The 22,288-nt window shown below is 48.7% G+C and overlaps 1 protein-coding gene across 2 annotated transcripts in view; it reads right to left on the bottom strand.

Annotated features, from left to right (window-relative positions):
• The window catches only part of SLF2 (SMC5-SMC6 complex localization factor 2), a 1,286,318-nt gene that overhangs the window by 1,217,969 nt on the left and 46,061 nt on the right, over positions 1-22,288 (bottom strand). Inside the window, exon 3 of one of the 2 annotated variants that reach the window (XM_069611667.1) lies at positions 16,069-16,745. In XM_069611667.1, the coding sequence (XP_069467768.1) occupies positions 16,069-16,745 (677 nt within the window). The remainder of the gene's footprint in view (positions 1-16,068; positions 16,746-22,288) is intronic. The other variant, XM_069611668.1, reaches the window with a different exon arrangement.

A 22,288-nucleotide genomic window follows, 5' to 3' on the forward strand; every position in this document is an offset into this window, starting at 1 on the left:
TATAAAGGGAGGCCTGGCGGACACGGTACCTTAAAGTGGTGAGAATACTCCAGCGGGGGCAGTTGTTCCTGGCAGTGGATGCAAGTCGGTGCTTCATCCGGGGGGAAGAGAGGATCTCGTCGGGGAGGAAGACAGGAGTCCGTTGCACTGCCAGGGAAGAAACCAGCCGCGGAGTTCAGGTAAAAGGAGCGGTCCAGTGGTAAGTGGCTATCCGGTTGCCGGGGTGCTTGACACGGGCAATTCAACCACAAGACGTCCTGCGATGCAAGGAAAAGAGGGTAAACTGGTTGTGCCCACCAGTCAGGGGAAGAAGCCTCTCCAGCCGGGAGATCTTTGTCGTCGGGAAGTGGTGAGTCGGTTCCACAGGGCTCCACCGGTGGTGTCGTCGTGATAGGTCGGCTCAGCTTCTCCCTCGTCGGAGTCTCAGGTCCTGTGGCGACTTCTGAAGTTCCAGTCCCCCAAAGCCCTGCTTTTATGCAGCACACGCCCATTCACTCAGCCTAGCTGTCAATCAAACATGCTAAGTGGTGAGCCGCACTTGGGCCAATCACACAAGAGTGCGCCTTGAGTTACCAAGGTAACTCAGTCCAGGGTGCCTAAACCCCCTCCTGCAACCCCTGTGGTACCCAGACAGAGTGGCACCACTTCTGGAGGCTTCTGTGGAGAAGCCCGCCAAAAAGTGGAACAAAGGGCTCGACTTGGGTTGGCGTCACAGAAGCGAACACAAACGCCATTTTAGAATCGAGTCCTGGCAAAAAATACCAACCGGCGAATTAATATTACATAAATAAACCGGCAGTATGTTCAAGGCTATGAGAATTAAATAATAAACGTTGGTAGCCTCGAACAATGGGAAAATCCCATAGGAATATATTCACGGTCGAATATAAAAAGTAGTATCCACTGCCACCAGCCAAAACTCGATCAGGGGGGGGAAGGAGACGTCCCCCGTCCCCCCCCCCCCCCCCTCGACTAACAGACCCCCCAGGGGGTCATCAAATTGCCCCGACCAGTACGTCCACAATATGATGGTTTGGACTGGTTTCTGTTCATAATTTGGGACTAGTAAAGCCAATGGTGACTTTACATGCCCTGGGAGACAGTAGTCAGTCCCAGGGTATGGAGTCTATGGCGGGGTGTCAATATGACACCCGTGTCACTGCACGGAGGGTGCTGTGTAACACACATAGTAAAAACACATGAGGCCGTATGGAGTTAAGGACCCCATAAAACACATTAACAGTCAAAGGAACACCATAAATCATGTCCAAGAGTGGTATAAAAAGAGTCTCACTCTTGGCAGGAGAAGGGGGGGGGGGGGGTGGGGTCGGGATGGAAACAAACTCCAGCAAAGCTGCTGGGGGAAATCTAAACCGAGAATTCTCCCTAACCACCAATATTATTGCGTAAAGGTAGAGGCCAGTATTCTGCCTATTGGTTGAAGCAATAGGCAGAATACTGGCCTTTGCCTTTACCTTTACGCACAGTTCTGTGTGGAGATTCTCTCCCCACCCAGGCAACCCGTAAAAGATATAGCACAAGCCCAGTCCATATATTGATCAATAGTCTTATTCTCTTCTATAATGTCCTCCCCCCTCCCCAAAATGTACCTGGTGCAGTAGAGTTCTTCGAAGACGCGTCGAGGGATCCTTCTTGAGTGACTCCCTTTAAAGCAGGAGCCACGGATCGTCGCAAGGCATCGAAGAAGGTGAACTTGTCGTCAACATTGTCAGTTAAAGGGTGCCGAGACCACGGCACCGATCCAGGCGGTGCTCGTCGGCGATGTCCTGCGATGAGGTATGCGGGGCACCTCGGCGATTGGTTGTTCAGGACCGCAAAGAGTTTCTGAAGAACTGTGGCCCACCAGGGGGCGGGAAACCCACCAGAGGATTCTCCTCGGCGTGTCGGCAGCCTTCACTTTCTCCAGCAGGACAAAGCAGTCGATGTTGCGGACAAGGGAGTCCTTCGATTCACATGTTCTTAAGCAAAGGAGCGGGCGGCTCCGGTCGTCAGTACGGTGTCAAGTGGTCCCCTCTTCTGGGGCAACACAACTTCGACAGGCCTCCAGCAGTTACAAACACCTGCAAACCCTGGTCGACGGCAATGGACTTTGACAGCGGCAAAGTCCTGGTGCTTCACTTCGTTCTCCTCAGCGGTCCCAGTCTCCGGTCGGCAGCCTATCGAGGGTCTGACTTCCAGGGAGCTTCGGCGAAAGTTAGCGGTGCTCGATGGTCCCTCGGAGCAGAGGCAGAGGGCGCCTTACCAGGTCCTCTCTCAGATCAGTCTTCGACGAGTTTGGCAGCTTTCAGATCGGGTCGAAGCAAATTCAACAGCAAGTCTTCTTCCAGCTGGGCGTCAAGGATCAGCAGTTCCAGTTACTCTTCAAGTGTAGACACAGCTTCTGAACAATTTCCAGTGGTGAGAGGTCCCCAGATAGATTATTCTGTCTCTCATCCACACTGCTGGGTCACACTCAGCAGCTAATCATACAGTAGGGCATTCATGAAGTCAGTCAGCCAATCAGGCACACAGTGCATTCAGGCAATCCTCCTCCCTCTCAGACACTCACAACAAGGGCGACTTTAGAGCGAAAACGAGATTGGCCTATACCTAATAGTTTGTTGTTCGGGATACTCGCAGTACTGTATGTAGGAACTTTTGTCACAAACTATCAGTAGGAACGGTACATTAGTTATAGGACGGAAGTTGGGTGCCACTGTAGGCCCTAGGTTGTCCTTCTTTAGTAGGAGTGATCCAGGCTTTCAGTAAGCATGAGGGGGACCTGGGCTTTTGCAAAGCGCATGTTAATTATTTTAGTCACCCATGGAAGCAATGGGATAAGACAGTCTTTAAACAAGGATGCTGGAAAGCTGTCACCTTTGCAGAACACTGGTTTACGATTTTGCACAATTAGTACTTCCAGCTCTGATAATTCTCTGAATGCAAAAGGTGTCACAGACACAGGAGGTTAACCAGTTTTACAGCTTAGAGCCAGGCAGTTTGCTCCCCCATTGCTACAACGCGTCTGGCAATGGCGTTCTGATGGCATGACACCTTCCGGACATTCATTTTGGATGTTTTGGTCCATTCATCACTTGCCATATGGCACGTTTTGGTGGGTTTTCCCCTCCAGTTGATGCAGAATGGAGAAGAGCTCACACAAGCTCGATTTGGCTGTGACGACTCCCATGTGACATTAACTGTGCGCATTCTGGGACAATCTATAAACTAACATTAGGTCACATCTGTACACTAAAGCATAAGGGATCATAAATAAGTCTCCCTCCCAGTTTTCACACAACCAACTACTGACAGAAATCACCCATTTCCTTTCTGTGTTTATTAGTGGAAACAGCAGCATTTAAGCCCTCTTGCATAGGTCTCCAGGTTCTCATTCATGCCTAGAAGCCCATTATCTGTGGGAAGTAAGAAACTGAAATGCTTTAAAAAGGAAAGTTTCCATTTCCAGATGTTTAAATGGCTGGAGCGAGGTTTTATATTGTGGCTTGATGTACAAGAACCTAGCTCAGCAAGCATCCCATTACAGGCATCCACACAAATGTTTTTCCCTTAATAAATGTGGGGGAAAAAAAATATATATCCGTTGCAGCTTTCATTTTCACCAGCAAAAAAATAACAGACGGAAAGGTTTGAAAAATACCATAAAAACCAGTTGCCTTAATCATAAATAATCTGCACTAGCTCCTGGTCAATGGTTTATGCTGAATACCCAGGAGCTACTTTCAGCTCCTTCTTATCCAATCCCGGAACAGAAATATAACAAAATGGCAACAAGAACGGGTAATTAGAATCGCAAAGGAATCCTGGAGCGGAGAGCAAAAAGGTCCTGAAAAAAATCTACTGCAATAAAATAACAGGCACATCAAATTTGCCATTGGTGGTACCATACACCAGTCTTTATGTTGGAGTGGATGTGAGGTAACCAGAGACATTAGTCAGTGGTGGTGTCCCAAGGAACAAGGATATGGTGGGAAAATCAGCTAGAACTGGAATCCTGTGCTCATCAGTGAGAAAAGTGATCATTTTAGGGGATAGAGATGAGGAGGGGAGGGGGGGGGGGGTGGGGGCATACTCGATGTCAGGATCACTCGCTATATTAATTACACAACTGCTGAACACAGCTAGAAGCGCCATAGCAAGCTTCATCTTATAACACGGAACAGGGCGTTTCACTAATGTCAGAGCTTCGGTTCAAGGAGTCAAACGTCCATTTAATGTGCCCGAACCATGGGTAAGAAAGCATTACAGTACATCCCCACTTTCCACAAAATGTTTGCTTTAGACTTGGGGTGTTCACTCTCCAAAAGAACTTTCAACAAGGGCAGAAACTTCTATGAAAGATCTTTTCTCTTCCACCCCTCGTACCCCCTTCCCTCCAGTCAAAGGCAGTCCTTAGATTTATGAAGACAATTATGATCCACCATATCCGTACCGCCGTCCCATCTGAAACCTCCTTGGAAACCCAAGAATAATACTTTCTACTATTCAGGCCCCAAAAAAAAACACATCAGTAATACCTTTGATTCTATTACAAGACCGGAGGCAAGCATTATGCTTTTACTTCTTTAATTACTGCTCAACAGCAATTCAAAGCCCAACTGGCTTAAAAACAAACCTAAACAAAAGCATGAGGACAAGAACTATCCTTCCCAAGAATCCTTGAGGCTCTGTAGTCCTAGCTTCCTTTCTGTCCACCAATGGTAGTCCTTTGTCGGGTATTAACTCCTCTGACTCTAGGTCCCTTCCTCTTCTTGTTTTGCTGGCTCGACAGTTAAGTGTTCCATTTATTTAGCTAAGCGTTTCATGTTATGATAATGTGAGGTTTTCTATTAAGGCTAATGTGTTCACAGCTGACGTATTGTGTAGCGCGTAGGGTGCTTATTTGATACCGCGAGCGCAGCGTATTAATACGAGCGTGGCCGCGTGCGTCGCGCATCAGCGCCCAATTCCGAGAGTGACAGGGCGCATTGAGGTAACGGGCATCCCGCGAGTGATCTTGCTCGCCTAAGGGAGCCCATTCCCTCTGTGACGACCAACGCGCGAAAAGCACGTAGGTTTGCAGCCACGGAACTGAAAGTGGGCACATTGGAGCTTCCGCGTATGTAGGGAAGGAGACCGCGGCTCGGGCAATGTTCCTTACTCGACCGTTCCGTGTGGTGAGCAGCGGTAGGACGGTCGAATACACGGAGCATTTTTAGTCTGATACGAGCATTCAGAGAGGCATTTGAATTTTTTTTAACAGTGCAGCTCGTGAGCTGCACTGTTACAAAGGCAGTTTAAGCTACCCTTAAGCAGCTCTGGACAAGACCTCCTGTCATACAGTGATGGCCTGCGACAGAGGAGAGGAGTACTGGGAAGAGTACTCAGAACATGAGCAGGAGTTCCCTGAGGAAGAATTCGACCTCTCCCAGAGTTTCAAAAAGGTATTAGGGGATTCCTTGTGAGAGCAGTAGCTCAAGGGGTCCAGCCTATTCAGGACAGATTACAAGTCCTTGAAGATATTTTGGGCACAAAAGCTGGCAGAGTTGAAGACCCAGGGGAGGGGACCTCCACCACTGAGCCTCTACATAAAGAACAAGAGAAAGCACTCTTCTACCCCCCCCCCCACCCCCAGGCTTAGACACGGGGAAGAGAGAGAAGTCCCTAGAGGCAGCCGACGCCTTCGACAGGCTCAAGGATGCGTTCCTTTCCAGGTCAGCAGTGCCCAGCCTCGTACCCCCTACCCCAGAGGCGAAAAACATAGGGGTCACACCGTCTTCCTCAGATGAATGTGAGGAACAGGAGGAAGACGTGAGAAGTCTGAGAGCATCGTAGAAAAAGAGACAGACGAGAAGAGATGCCAGCGTGGTGGAAGGAAACCCCGAAGAGGACATGTCTGATATGTTTGAGCCTGATGCCATCAGGCATCCGAGGTCCACTGATTAGCGCCATCCCCAAGAGTGGCGCTATACATGTCCCAGAAACTCAAAGCCTCTGGAGAAGGAGATCAGGTTCAGATTAAAATCAGAGTGTCCCAGGCCAGAGCTCACGGGGAAGGTGGCGGAGACACCGGAACTTGACCCCAAAATGCTGACCTTCATTACAAGGGCCGCTAAGGACACACGCAGAGGAATGGATTGCACATGGCGGTCCGGTCAGGATAATGGGTTGGATCTGACAGGCCCAATAGCAAAAATCATGGACCTCCCTGAGAGGGCCAAGGACACTGGTGAGCCAGTAGACCCGGACACGCTGGCTGGATGGGCTCAAAGAGCCGTTTGCCGCTTAGGAAACACAAATACTGTGTTTTCGTCAGAGAGGCGTTGGTCTGCACTGTTGAAAGTGGACAACAAATTGGGAGACCTAGCATCATACGAAGCGAGAGAAGGAGCACAGGGTCTCCTATTTGGCGACACGTTGTCAAGGAAATGAACAGATTTGTAGGGACCTACACCGCTCTCGAGAGAGCCCAGGCATCAATCAGGAAGGTTTTCCCCTTCTCGGGTTTTTGCAGGGGCCGGTCACAGCAGAGGTCGTTCGTCCGGCCGCCTCAACTTCAACAGAAGACCTCAAGGGCCCAGGGCCCAATACTGGGAATCACGCCAACAGGATGCATTCTTCCCGAGCCGGGGACGAGGTTCCAGAGGGTGCCGAGGATACTTCAGGCATCAGAATAACCGCACAGGTGAGAACGGGAGCCGCAAATTATCCCCCGGTGGGAGGGAGACCGCGGCTTTTTATAGACAACTGGCGCGCAGTATCAGCAGACAGTACAGGGTTTCCAACTAGTTTCATGCAGGAGCCATGGCAGCCATGGCCTCCCCAGCGCATGCATTCCTCGGCAGAAGAGAAAGTTCTCCTAGATGCAGAATTAGAGGCGCTAGCGCAGAAGCAAGCAATAGAGAGGGCACAGACTCTGGCGCAGGGTTTTCTGAGCAGCATGTTTTTGGTTCACCGCAAAGGGAAGGTGAGACCAGTTATCAATCTGAAGGAACTGAATGGATGGTTAAGAGTACAGGCACTTCAAGATGGAGGGGGTTGCACTTATTGGCGGACCTCCTAAGGAAAGACGATTGGCTAGCCCGTCTAGATTTGAAAGACGCATACCTGACAGTTCCAGTAGCTCCCCTGTTCAGGCGTTTTCTGCGTTTCAGGTGGAAAGAGGAGATTTGGCAGTTCAAGACCTTGCCGTTTGGACTGGCATCAGCGCCTTGGGCGTTCACAAAACTGATGAGGCCGGTAGCCACCGCAATGCGAGAGCAAGGCATAAGGATTATCATATATTTGGACGACATCCTTCTGATGGCAGAGAGCAAGGAAAGACTGCAGAGACAGGTGCAGTGGTCGACCGCCTTTATCTCCAGCCTCGGTTTCTTGATCAGCGAGGAGAAGTCGGTGCTCGTCCCGAGCAGGAGCCTGAGTTCCTAGGCTTCGACATAGATACAAGAAAGACCACGCTAGCGCTCCCGCCCCCCAAAATAAAGGCCATCAAGAAGGAGCTGAGATCAGCTCTGGGGAGTCAGCTTATTTCGCTTCGGAATCTAGCCAGGATAGTGGTCTTCTGGCGGCCTCGATCCAGGCCATGTTCCCCAGACCGTTACACTATCGAGCCGAGGATCAAGTACCTGCAGAAAGGATGGAGATACCATCATCAGGTCCCTTTGGACGAGGACAGCAGGTCAGAGCTTCATTGGTGGCTGAGCAATATGGAAGCGTGGAACGGCAGAGCCATTTTCGGGGACAGATCAGAACTCAGAGTCAGCAGGTAGGGCTGGGGAGCCAGGTGCGGAAGCACAGAAACAGGTGGAAAGTGGTCCCCAGAAGAGCTGGAACTGCATATCAATGGTTTGGAGCTCCTGGCAGGATCCTTCGCGGTGAAGGCGTTCTCCAGAGACAAAGCTCCATTCTGCTACGCATGGACAATATCTCAGCGGTGAGATATATCAACAAGCTCAGGGGGGGGGGGACGAAGTCCAAGATGCTAGTGGAGATCGCCAAGGACTTCTGGCACTTCTGCCTGAGCAGGAATATAGCGATCAAAGCAGAATATCTTACGGGAGCAAAGGATTTTGTTGCCGTTTGGAATTCTCACTATCGAGTGGACTCCAGCGACTGGAGGCTACACGAATCAGTGTTCAACAAATTGCAACGCAAATGGGTGCCGCTGCATACGGATCTGTTCGCCTCCAGACTAAACGCACACCTGCAGAATTACTTCAGCTGGAGGCTAGACCCCGATGCGTTGGGGACGGACCCTTTCCTTCAGTGTTGGGGCCAGAACATCTATTACGCGTTTCCCCCCCTTCACGATGATAGCCAGAACACTAGCGAAGGTGCGCAGAGACAAGGCCGAGCTAGTGATAGTAACTCCGGAATGGAGTTCTGAGGCCTGGTTTCCGATTCTGATGGAACTTTCCATAGATTTCTCTCAGAGGATCTCACACCGAAGGGATCTCCTACTAGATCCAGCAGGAGCGCCTCACCCTTTGGTCAGGGATCAGACCTTGAAGCTGTTGGCTTGCAGAATTTCAGGAGAAGATGGCGCTTGCAAGGAAGCTGCAGAGCTCAGCGATGTATCATGGGCCCCCTCGACAGTTAAGAGCTATAATTCCGCTTGGCAGGCCTGGGAATTATGGTGCAGGGAGAGGAGTATTCCTCCCATAACTCAAGTTATACATTTTCTAGCAGCACTAAGCGCGGAGGGGAAAGCTTTCAGGGCGATAGGAGTGTACAGGTCGGCCATTTCGGCAGGCCATGATCTAGTGGAAGGAATACCCGCGGGAGAACATCCAGCGGTGATAAGACTCCTCAAGGGCATTAAGGTGAGCAAGCCTCCGCGGCCTAGATATTCAGTATTATGGGACGTTACAAAGGTACTGAGCATGCTAGAGCAATGGCCAAGAAACAAGCTGCCGTCAGAGAAGGAGGTGTCTGGAAAGCTAGCTATGTTATGTTTAGTGTCATGCAGGCGCATTTCTGATGTTAAGGCTCGAGATTGACCGGAAGATTTTCTATCCGGAAGGAGTAGCATTCAACATAGCGCAGCGTACCAAGACTAATTCCAAGATAATAACTTATCCGTATTTTCCAGGCAATACCAAGCTCTGCGTAGCACAATGCTTAGAGATATGAGACAGTGACAGCCACTGTGAGACCTGCAAGAGTGCCTCAGCTCCTTATTGCGCGTAGGAAGCTATTTGTAGCAGTAGCGGCCATAGCGAGATGGGTGATAGAAGTCATGCAATTAGCAGGAATAAACAGAGTTTCGGGGCTCACTCAGCTAGGGGAGCCATGGCTTCAGGAGCTTTCAGCCAGAGTTCCACTGCAGGAGATCATGAAAGCCGCAGACTGGGCCAGTGATTCAGTATTTAGGACATTCTACTTTAAGCCAGTCACTAATATTGCAGCGGCAGTGATTCAAAGCTTTGAACAAGCATAATGCTCGCCTCCGGTCTTGTAATAGAATACAGATTGCCCATGCGATAAGACACGGAGGCGAGCATTAACCCGCCCATCTGAAGTTCAAATAATGTTCTACTGCATTGTATTTAAACTGTAAAATATTTCCCGGCCCTGATGATGCCCTTATCTTTATTTTAGGGGACGAACAGAAACATAACAGGGACTGATGGAAAGAAAGAGGTCTACACTGCAAAGCACAGCAGAGTGATTACAATGGTTAAATGTGGCTCTGTTTAGCAGTTACAAGACTAGACAGCAAGACAGGATGAAGAAAGAAGAGGAAGGGACCTAGAGTCAGAGGAGTTTATACCAGACAAAGGACTACCATTGGTGGACAGAAAGGAGGCTAGGACTACAGAGCCTCTAGGATTCTTGGGAAGGATAGTGCTTGTCCTCATGCTTTCATTTAGGTTTGTTTTTAAGCCAGTTGGGCACATGTTCTTAAAAAAAAAAGTTTGAAAAGTAAAGTTTTGAATTGCTGCTGAGCAGTAATTAAAGAAGTAAAAGCATAATGCTCGCCTCCGTGTCTTTAATAGAATCAAGACTTCGTGCGCTTATCGCATGAGCATTCTGTATTCTCCAATCTAAACAACCAAACCCAACGCTAATTGTCTAGTATTGACTGCTACTTTTTCAGCTAATCGTATGGAAATACTTGGTGGTAACAATAAATACCCCATAATGAAGACTCACTTTTGAATATACTATTGTTATGACTACTGGCGATGCTTTGACCAGAAAGGCAAAACCGAGGTTCTTCCTAAAACAGGGGGGGTCTGCAACCTTTGGCGTTCGGATTTTTTTTACTATCATCCTTCTGAGGCTTGTGGGATCTGCTTAGATCAATCACATGCTGTGCATAGATTAGCGAGCAGTGTTAGAAGGAGGCAGGGGTGGGATGTGAGAAGGGTCACGAGCGAACAAATGTCTTAGAACCACTTGTCCCACTTGAGTATCTGTCTTGGAATGAGTGTCAATGCAGTAGTGCTGAGTAAAGGTGTGAATAGAGCTCAACGTAGCTGCTTTGCAAATGATGTCAAGGGGTATATTAGCAATAAAAGCCAGAGTGGCCCCAGTGCCTCTTGTAGAGTGGGCCCTTGGCGTAAAAGGCAGAGTTTTATCTGAAAGGGAGTAGCACAGCTGGATACAACTGACTATCCATTTGGAGATGGCACCCTTAGAGACGCGACCTCCTTCTCTGCCTGTAGCTACGGAGACGAACAGTTGATCTGTTCTCCTTAGCGGTCTGGTCTTAACTACGTAGTAGACGGCCACTCTTTGCACATCTAGTGTGTGTGTGTGTGTGTGTGTGTGTGTGTAGTTTCAGCCCAGCAGAGCTTTTGGGTTCTTGGAAGAAGGCCGGTAGCTCAATGGACTGGTTAACATGGAATTTAGGTGAGAACCTAGGGTGAGTTCGTAGAACCAGTTTATCCTTATGAACAGTAAAGAAAGGATCCTGCACTGACGGAGCCTGAATTTCACTGACTCTTCCTATGGATGTAATGGCTACTAAGAAGGCAGTTTTATAAGTCAGGTGCTTGAGACTGGCTTTATGCATGGGTTCAAATGGTGGGCCCAAAAGTTTAGCAAGAACCACATTAAGGTCCCATCCTGGTGGTGGGTTCGAAATTGGTGGGGGGGGGGGGGGGGGGAACTTTGTTATGGGAGGTGGTGTAGGCTGATAACGCTGCCAGGTGTACCTTGAGTGAATTAAATACCAACCCTGCATCCAGCAGGTGGAGCAATGTAGGTGACAATATTGGAAGGATTGCAATCAACTGGGTTGACGTGTCTATTCTGGCACCAAATAACAAATCTCTTCCATTTATCAAAGTAACAGTGTCTTGTGTCTGGTTTCCTGGATTCCTTTAGGATATCCATGCATCTCTGTGGTAGATTGAGATGGCCAAACTCTATGACTTCAGGCGCCATGCAGCCAAGTTCATCGAACTGGGTTGAGGGTGCACTGTTTGTCCTTGGTGCTGGGATAGTAGGTTGTGCCAGCACGGGAGTTGATGGGTTCGCACACTGGCAGTCGCCGCAAGTGCAGGAACCATGGTTGTCTCGCCCACATGGGAGCAACTAGGTTGAGCATCGTCGATTCCTTGTACATCTTGTTGACCATCTTCCTCATCAGAGGAGTGGGTGGAAAAGTGTAGGCAAACATCCCTGACTAGTTCATCCACAGGGCGTGCCCCTTGGAGCCTGGTTGGGGGAACCTGGATGCGAAGTCTGGCCATTGTCCGTTTACGCTTGTGGCGAATAGGTCTATAGTGGGGAAACCCCATTGTGAGGAGAGGTCTCCAACGACTTGTAGACACCATTCATGTTCTTTTGGGAGGGGAATCTCTGCTCAAAGCGTCCACTAGTGAATTGAGATCCCCTCGAACATGTTGAGATGACAGGTAAATGTTCCGTCAGAGTGCCCATTTCCAAATTCTCTGGGCAAGCGTGGACAGATTTGGCGAACGGGTCCCTCCCTGTTTGTTTAGGTAAAACATAGCTGTCGTGCTGTCTGTTAAGATCTGCACTGACAGGTTCAACAGGTGGGGTTCGAACACTTGAAGCACTCTGAAGACTGCCAGGAGCTCTAGCAGATTTATGCGATTCTTGGCCACTGTTTGAGACCAGAGACCCTGAGCTGTGTGGTGAAGGAGGTGTGCTTCCCCACCCCAACAGGGATGCATCTATAGTGACTAAGGCCTGTATCTCCGGGTCGTAAAATGTTTCCCCTTTGACAGGTTCTCTTGTCCACCAGTGACGACTCGTACTAGTGTTGGCGAAACGACCACTAGATTGTCTCACTGACCACCTGCTTGAGACAACCATTCCTGCATGGGTCGCAGGCGCACATGGGGAACCAGGTAAATACATGACGCCATCGTGGCTAGCAAACACATTGCTTTGCGCACCCTTATCTGGCGACCGGACTGAGAGGAATTTGCAGTTGTAAGTTCCGAATTCTTTCCTCTGATGGAAAGGCCAACCCCTCTTGGGTGTTTAAGATAGCTCCTAGGAACTGTTTGGAGGTGCTTGGCACCAGGCTTGATTTTTTTTCTCATTGACTGAGAAACCCAATTCAAAGAGGATGTCGAGTGTTCTTTGGATGTTGCCAGTACCTTGGTGAATACCCTTGGAGCCGAGGCTATACCAAAGGGCAGCACCTTGAACTGGTAGTGCTGACTGTCCACCTTGAAGCGCAAGAATCTTCTGTGCGCTGGGAACATGGAAATATCAAAATAGGCATCTTTCATGTCCAATGTTGCTATGTAATCCCTTTTTTTTGGAGGGGGGGGGGAGGGGGGATTACCTCTTGGAGCGTAGTCATGTGAAATTTTTGGGGCTTGACATACTGCAGGGCGCAAGTCTAATACTTGGTGCATTGGTACAAGGAAGTAAGTTGAATAAATACCCTTGTTTACCTGGTTGCCCGGGACAAGTTCTATCACGTCCTTTGCGAGAAGATTGACAATTTCCTCGAGGAGGATCTTCTGGTGGGCCAGGGAGTGAAGAGGGTGGTTGCGGGGGTGCTCCAGTAGTTCGATGCAGTATCCCACAGACACTGTGGACAGCACCCATCTGTCCGAGGTGATCCCTTCCCGTGCTTGGGTGAAGTTGGAAAAGCACCCCCCCTACTGGGGATGCATGGGAAAGGGACCCTGAGCGGAGCATCACTGTTTTCTGGGAGGCATACCGCCTCTGCCTGGGCTGCCTCTTGTTACCTCTACTGTAACTTTGGGTACCTTGTTGGTTGTTACCCCACGATGTACCCCTGCCCCTGTGAGAAATTGGTACCCCTCTGGGAATTTTGTTCACGTGAGCGACGGAAATTATTATTCCCTCTCTGGTTCGTGGGTTGGTTAGTCAATTGTCCCAGGGACTTTAGGGTATCATATTCATCTTTGGCAGTTTTGCGTGCCTCCTCTACTGCTTTGCCAAACAAGACATTCGGTTCCACCGGCATGTCAATAATAGTAGCCTCAGTCTATGGTTTAAACCCTGACTGTCTGAGCCAAGCGTGTCTCTTAATGACAGTGCTCTCTGCTATGAGCCAAACTGCATTATCTGCGGCATCAAAGTTAGTCTTAAGAATGCACCCGGACACCAATCTACCCTTGGACGCAATCTCGGCTAACTGGCCCTTTAGTGGTTCAGGTGCAGAGGCGATAAGGGCAGCTACATGCTCCCACTGGTGGCAATTATAGCTTGCCAGCAGAGTGGTGGTAATGCCGATTCTCTCCTGGTAAGCAGAAGTGGAGGCCACTTTTCTTCCCAACCCATAAATCGTCTTGCTCTCCTTATCTGGGGGAGCATCAGATGATGATAACGATCTTTTTCTGGTGGTAGTGACTACCAACGAGTCGGATCTAGTGAGATTAGGGTTGAGGAAGAAGGGTCAATTCTGCATTGAATGGATTTGAGAATTGGTTTGGCCAATGGGTTTTTTATCCCCCCCCCTCATTTCCTCTGCAAAGTCCCTTTCCTCTAGAGCCCCTTGAGTGTCTAAGTGAAAGTGCTCTGCAGCTCCAAGTAAGACCTCATTTAGTAGAGGCTGATTATCCACAGGTGAGTCAGTGACTGGTGGGTCTTTGTTAACAGTGAGTCTAGATTATGGACCTCTGCCTCGTCATCATCCTGGTCCTAGTCGTCTCCGTAATAACCGACTCCCGCTTGGTCAGACAGCATTTGTATGTCTGGGTCATCAGCATACTGGTGGTAGGGTTGAATAGAGAATGGGTCTGAAATCAGACATTGAGCTGGAGTTTCATTACAAGAAATTTTACTAGGAGGCTGAGGGTCCCTGGATCCTGAAGGAGTGGAGTCGTCAGGGGTGCTCCGATAGCTCAGAAAGTGATCTGGGTTTCTGGCATAGAAATTAGCCAAAGAAGACATTCTTGACATCACCCCGTCGATGTCCTCAGAGCTCCATTCCCTGGAACTGGGGATGAACACCTCTTGGTGAGGTTCCTCTACTGTTCCTACGTCCTGCGAGATAACTTTAGGTCTAGTGGCCAAGACAGGGGTAGTGGACCTCTTTGTCTGAAGATGGTTTGTCCTTCTGGGCCTGGGGTACAGAAGCTATGTCTGAGGACCTCTTCTGCTGTTTGTCTCCTATACCCTGGGTAGAGGAGCGTTTCCCTGGTGATTTGGCCTTCTCAGAATCTTTTGACGCCTGGCCCCGAGATTCGGGGGTGTGTAGGGTAGTCTTCATATCTTTAGAGTGAGAACATCGAGACTCGGCGGCAAACGTGGACCAAACTGCCAGAGCCGACACTAGGCATGCCGCTTGGGGTTGGAGGTCGGATTAGTGTTCTGACGATCATACCTCTGTGACTTTGGGGAGCGAGACACTCTTGGCAACTTTAGACGGTTGCCGTGTGTCGTGAGGCAATCTCGCCCTGGAACGCTCAGAGGACACATATTCTGTGGACCACTCTCTACATGCCTCCTTTTTTCGAGCACTCGACACGCGTGTCGAATCTCGGCTGGGGTTAGTGTGTTTAGGTGTATTGGTAGTGCTCGTGTCGCCAGGTGTTTTCCCCCATAACTGTCCCGCCGTACAATCCTCCGAGGTCGGGGACTAGCGTTTGGGTGTCTTTAGACGCCCCTGGGCCATCGCCGTCCGAAACAGCGGCCTTACTGCCATCACTGAAGGAACCCCCACCGCTTCCATGGCCTCGAGCTGCCTGGCGTGATGGGCCCAACGTTTAGTGGAGCAGTCCTTTAGTGTTTCAGCCTTAAAGAGCTTACACGCTCTGCAGTTAGCTTCGGGGTGGTCCCTAGGCAGACAGATTACAAAAGGTATGTTTGTCAACCCCAAGGAAACTTGCAGTTGCACTTGGGGCAAAATGTAAATGGAGTACTCTCCATATGTTACCCAATGGCAGCGGGCGAGTGTATGTAGGAAATAAAGTGAGTGTGATTATGTCCACCAATACTCTCCCCCACCCCCCAACTCTCCCTACTTGCAGGGCCGAGGCCAGAGGCCTTCCGAGACCCAAAGTCCGTTGTGCAGTCTCGATGGTTGTTCGTTCTTCGGACCGGCGTCAATCTTCAATGTCCGACGTGGGATTGGAAGAACAGGGATTTTAGATTAATTATAAGCAAAAGGCTGCAAGCCAGGGAACTCTGCACAATGCTTCCAAAAAGTATGGCGGGGAAAAAAAAAAAACAATCTGAGGGTCCTACACACGAGGGATCATGGGTACAGTGGACGTCACACTAGGGATATTATTACTGGCATGCCCTATGTCTACACCCATTTTCAAAAAACAAACTGTAATACTCCGCAGCTAACACTAGATGTCAGCCTATGCACAGCATGTGATCTAAGCAGATTCCACAAGCCTCATACATTAGCACCCATGCGCATAGCTTAAGACAGAGGTGGTGGGGAAATATGGAAAACCCAGCATTTGTTAACTGTAGTTGGACAAAGTAATACTAAAGGCACAACAGGTTCCAAAAACAATACATCACACGTGAAGCCTGGCAGTTTGTAATAATTGATATTTTTTAAACTTATACACATTTACTCAGTGCTTTACAAAGGAGCCACAAGACAATAACCAGGTCAGCACCACAAAACAATTATCATATGCCTACCTGGGAAAAAATATTGCTTACTCCTAGGGAAGAAGCCTCGGGACTCAATGGCTGCTGTTCAGATTTCTTGATTGTCTGGTTGGTAAGCACTCTTCCCAGTTCCTTCGCAGTAGAGGTTCCCAAAGAGGACTGTGTGCCATCAGCAACCTTTACATATTTCGTGGAAGATTTTAATCTTTGCTGCCAAGGTGACAGGTTGTCCGAATTCCCAAAACCCATGCACCCATCTTTCATGTTTGTTTTCTGAAGCTGTGACCTGGAATCAGTGTGTGTACTGGCATCCGAGTCAGCCAGTCCTGCAAGCATATCAGATTTCTGATCAGTGCTTCCATTCAATGAAACAGCACCCAAAGGAGATTTTGGTAAAAGAAGCTTTCGAACTAATTTCTTTGATGTAGAATGGTTTTCATGGTATTTTCTTGGAGAAATGACAGTTTCGTAGCATTTTGTGCAGATGCCAGAGGAATTCAGGGTGGTTGATTTCTCTTGCTTAAGTCCTCTCATGAAAGCTTCAATTATTGGGCTTTTATTTGGTGAAAAGCCAGGCATCTTCCTTTTTTTTCTAGCAGGAGAGGATAGCTTAACACCTGTTCCAAGACAGTCCGCACCCAAACTTGCCCATCTGCCTGCCTCATTGCAGAGATTTCCATTAGGTTGGGAACCCAACACGGTTCTTTCTTTGAAAACAAAAGTAAAAAAAAAAAAAAAAATGTTTTTAAAAATGCATCTGTAGGGGACTACATTAGCAAACAGAAAACAAAAAATGCTTTTAAACATTCAAATTTGTACAAAAGACTGCACATCTAGTTAACATTTTTACAGCAAGACAAACATCTCAGATGTAAAATTACAGGGCTCAGATAAGGAGAGCAGGCACATGTACTTCCTAAAAAGTAAGTAATACTCAAATACTAGTGAACTAACAGGGTTCTAGCCAACCTACACCCACTACCCCACCCCCCCCCATTCATGCGCTGTCAAAACAGCAACACCGCATGATTGGTAGCACCAGCGCAAATAACCTAACTACACAAAAAAGCAATACAACAAACCTTGTAAGGTGTGTAGGAGGGGGAGGTCCATAAATAGAAACAAAGCAAGCTCCAAGAATTGTGCACACGGTTTAGCTGTATGCTCTACCTGAATTTACCTCCAACCATGCATAGACCACAAACAATAAAATCACTTGTGACCAATCCTGAAATAAAGCAGACTAGTAAACAATTTAAATAACTGTCTGTTCACACAAGGAAAGACAAATGTCCACCTTGCTGAATAGTTGGCCAAAATTTAAATTCAGTTCCAAGTAATTATTCAGCCCACTAAATACCCATCTCCCAAACACAGTTGTCTAGTTGCCAGCGATTAAAGTTCAACACTAGTCATGGTTGGCGTTCAATAGGTGAAATTCTGAACTGTGAAAAACAGTGGATTGATGTGTAGACTGCAACAACCTAAAGAATGTGATGTAGGACACGAATTAAAAAAAACTGCTTGGGTTAGAGAAATCAGAACATTTTCGATACTACTACATTAAGAAATGCAGTAAACAGTGAAGTACTTCTTGTTTACAGGGCGGGCCAGTTTAAATGTGCGCTTTTAAAAAATGTAGCCCCCTGTTCCACATAGCAGCCTGTACCTCGGAACAGAAACGTTTTTCCTTGGCAATAGGCAGGCAGACTAGAATGTGCTAAACTTGACATGTTCAAGAGACAGCGGGGTGATGTACCACTCAGGTGGTGCAGAAGAGCCTCAGCCGAGGCAGAGCTCCTATACTTCAGTAGGACAGAGCACAGAAGAAGGCATAGTTCCAGCGGCTGTAGAGGCTATTGGGCCAATGATTAGTCAGGACTACATGGCATTTGTAACGCACCTATACACAAGTGTTTCAAGGCGCAATGCAGCAAGGAAGGAGGAACAGAGACAATGATCTTACTAGGCCAAGTGACTTGAGATCACGCAAGTGCAGGGGAGAGTGCCAGAAGAAAGGGGAGGGGGCAGTGGTGTACATGGGATCAAACCAACAAGAAGTGCAGACAGCAGGTATACAAACGTGCAAGGGGAGGGGGGGGCGAGCAAAGATGAAGGTCTTGAGGTGCTTCCAGAACCAGAGATGGTTCTCCTCAAGTTTCAGAGAGGCAGGGAGGGAGGTTGTTCCAGAGGGAGGCCCCAGCCATAGACAGATCTACCACCAACTCGTTGCTTGGAGAAACGACTGACCCTGTGGGAGTTGGAGGAGCGAAGAGTTCAAGTAGGAAGGTATTTGCGAAGAGCGTTGGAGGTATTGAGGACCCAGAAGGCCTTGTGGACAATGCAGAGGGTCTTAAATTAATCCTTGCAGCCACTGGGAGCCAATGCAGAGATTTCAGTGCTGAGAGATACAAACCCTGGACTTGAGGGCAAGGACAAGTCTCGCAGTTCTGTTCTGGATGGGTTGCTGAGAGTAGCAGCAGACAGATTTTGAAAGAGGCTGTTGCAGTAGTCAAGCCTAGAGAACCAGAGTACCAGAGACAGTGAGCTTCTGGTGGGGGAAGAAAACCTCTGAGGAGGTGCAGTTGGTAGTTTGACTTCTTAGAGACATCAGATGTGAGGAGAAAAGGAGAGTGCAGAGTCAAAGATGACCCAGAAGTTCTTAGCCTCACAGGTGGGAGCAGGAAGAGGGCCAAGGGAGGCCGGCCAGAGAGTGACAGGAAAGGAGGGTGCAGGTGTGCCAATTAAGAGCATCCCTGTCTTACTGGCATTAAGGCAGAGATCGGTAGAGGCACACCACTCCTGGATAGCAGACAGTCAGAGATGAGAGAAGGTGAAGAGGTGGCAGAGGGGAGCCTGAAAACGAGCGGAGAGTCATCCACATAGCACTGAAAGTTGCAGCAGAGAGCAGCGGGCAAGAGTTGCCAGGTACTGGTTAACAGCCAGGGAGAAATATTATACCCCTGGGGAACACCACAGGTAGCGAGGGAGATGGAAGGAAGGACCCAAGTTGGACCTGGGAGGGCCGATCAGAGGAACAAGGCCAGCCAGGCCAGGGCCTGATCAGTGATACCCAGGTTATGACGAAGACGATTGAGCAGGATGGCATGGTTGACCAGGTCAAAGGCAGAAGAGAGCGAGTAAGGAGGACAGAGGGGAGAATAGAATGAAGGTTAGAGAGAAGGTCTTCACGGATGTTCAGGAGAGCAGCTTCCGTGCGCTCTGAAGCCAGACTGATGGTCATGGAGACCAGATCAGTGTGAAGATTTTCCCAAAGTCTGCTCAGGAAAGGGAGGAGTGATGGAGATCGGACAATAGTTAGGCAAGAGGGGTCAACTGAGGGTTTTTGAGAAGAGGGTGCACACGAGTGCTTCGGGGTGAGGGGAGGGTGGTTGCAGAAGTCAGCCAGGGCAGGATCAATGTGGTCCTTGATGGTTGTGGAAGAACAGGGAAGAACCTGTTTTGATGAGGCTTTCACAGATCAGACTTGTCTAGAAACGTTGTCGGGGAAGAGAACTGAGACACATGCTTCATGGGACAGATGACCGAGAAGAAGGTGGCAGTGCTGGAGTTGGCTTGGCCTGAGGGGTAGAGAGGAAAGGAGCAAGTGATCACTCCAGGAAAGAGGAGTGGTGAGGAGGGGGTAGAGGAGAGCAGAACATCCCGAGTGTTCCTTGCAGAGTGAGTCAGGCCAGAGGGGAGAATAGAAAGTTGCGAAATAGTCCAGGAAACATCCAGGTGGATGTTAAAGTCACCAAGGAGGAGAGTACTCAAGACCCCCCCCCCCCCAACTTCAGCGTGGTGCTCGTTTGTTGCCATGATTCAGCCTCTGGAGGGATTGGGGCGCCATAGGACCCTAGGAACAGTGGATCAACTGTAAGAAAAATAAAGTTCTTGGTTTACATTGTGGGCCACAGTAAAAAAAAAAAGTGATGGCTGGAAGGTTTAGAATGAATCTTAACCTCTGGCATTGTTCTAGGCAACCCTCCAGACCACCACTCTTCGCCTGCCAAGCCATTACAAAAGGGGAAGCCCATATGCAAATCAGGCTAGGTCCCCACCGCATACATCATGGGCCAGTCTATACAACTTTCCTAAAAATTGATCCAGCGGCAGCTGGGTCACTGGTCTTCCTGAACAAGGGTCTGTTCAATGTTAAAGAGTGTTCCACATGCTGTATGAGGAAAAATGCCATTAGACGGCAGACTCGCCGAATTTTGATTGCGGTTTTACTAATAAAATGATGCAGGTAGATCAGTCTCTGAAAGAAGACCTCCTCCCTGCCTTGGATTCTTGCACTATCCATGTCAGCTTGGAGCATTGTGAATTTGCATTGGCTCATCCAACAACTCTCATCAGCTGCACTGTATAGATTTGTGTAACTGCAACTCAAAGCACCAGCATTTGCGTTTAACCGTGTGCAAGCATGTTCCTAAATTACATCATAATTGTGTTACCCACAACCCGTTGTCAGATGACAAATCTAACTGAAGCCATGTCTGTTTGTGATATGGTGGTCTATGGTTAGCCACAATTCCAATAGGTAACGCTTTAGTGTCACTTTGTGTATAGGGTGCTTCCGTAAGTGACTCAGCGTATTCACTGCCTGGGAAAAGTTGCATCAAAACAAAAATTGACCACTTGGGATCTGCAGCAGTAAAAAGCCTTGGTCTTCCCTGGCAAAGGTTTGACAAGCAGGTACTGCCCCCAAGGGGGCAGGAAGCAGTTCAGGCCTTCATAGGACAGGATCTGCCAGGCCACAAAAAATAAATCACAAAAGGGTGGTAATTTGGCAGACAGGGGAGAAGTGCAAACTGCTTCACCCTTCACCCTCCCCCCTGCGGCCTAAAGGCAAAGAACACTGGGTATGACATCACGAGGCAGAATATTTGGCAACACAACCCAGGATTGGGCAGGATACATAAGGGTAGACGATGAGACTCCAATACCATAGAAGTTTGACCCATTTAAGTGGGGACAGGGTGGCGCATGTAATATCCCACTCCCCCTTAAATCATCTTTGGGCATCTGAAGGATTTCCTCGGCAACTGTGGTGAGTACAGTCCGCTACAAAGTCATATCCCATAGAGGTGAAGACAGCCCTCCACAAAAAAAAGGGCAATCCTTAACCATCCCTGAAGAACACGTGGTGTTGATCTGCTAGCTCCCGAAGACATACATGAGAAAGTACTTAGCTTGCCCTTGGAGCCCATGGATAGCAGCCAAGGAAATGACACAGGACTCTCTCTGCGTCACACCATCTAAGATGCTGCAAGGAAACCACCAGCATCATTGTTGACCTTGACGCTCTACCAGCTCACACATCAGTTCGACACTAAAGCGCTGTGGTCTCCACATCCTCCAAGACTTCTATCGACCCTAACCCTCCATCACGTATATGGTTATCGGCTTTAGGCAACAAGCCGTTGAAGTACCACAACACTGTGCAGAGCCCCCTACACATCAGAGGTCACTGACACAACAACATCTCCTGCCATTCCCAAGCATTCATAACCCGCAAGCGGTCACCATTGCCAAACTGCACCACGTTGTTCGATCTAATCGAGAGCAGGAAACACCCCGTCCCTTTCACAACTCAGCACCCAAACTCCCTGTTTGACACAAACAAGATGATAGTAGTCTGGTCCCCCTGCCCCGCTTTAAAGGCCCCAGTGACAGGTAACCCCCCCCCCCCCCCCTTTACCAGTCTAAAATGACATATCTTTAGACTGCAGAAACTAGTGCCTAGCCACGTCCTGGTCTGGGTCCAATACTCTCTACAATCTTCAAAAACACACACACACACACACCAACACACACACACACACACACACACACACACACACACACCCCCCCCCATGAATTATTTTTCACAGCCATATTTATCCACAAAAGTCGTACAAGGAATGTACATTTGCAGGGATCGAAATTGAGGGCAGCTATTTCGCTCCTAGCATAGTAGAGGCTTGTTAGCTTGAAACCAACAGCTTCCAGGAGCAACTTTTGGCTCCTAGGGCCAACTGGTGCCTTCCAAACATGTAAGTGTGACATGAGTATTTGAGAATGTTAAAGAAGAAGAATTAGAACACACCGGATATACATTTAAACACAATAGTTCACAAAAAGGACAAAAAGTGAAAGGGGCATCTTGGGTACCTCCTGCCTACAGAGTGATGCCCAACAACCAGGAGCTAGTTTTAGCTCCTGGTCATCGAATCTCAAATTCAAACCCTGCAATTTTTTTTTAGAT

The sequence above is a fragment of the Ambystoma mexicanum genome, chromosome 8, assembly GCF_040938575.1.
Source record: "Ambystoma mexicanum isolate Mex_15411 chromosome 8, UKY_AmexF1_1, whole genome shotgun sequence".
NCBI lineage: Eukaryota > Metazoa > Chordata > Amphibia > Caudata > Ambystomatidae > Ambystoma > Ambystoma mexicanum.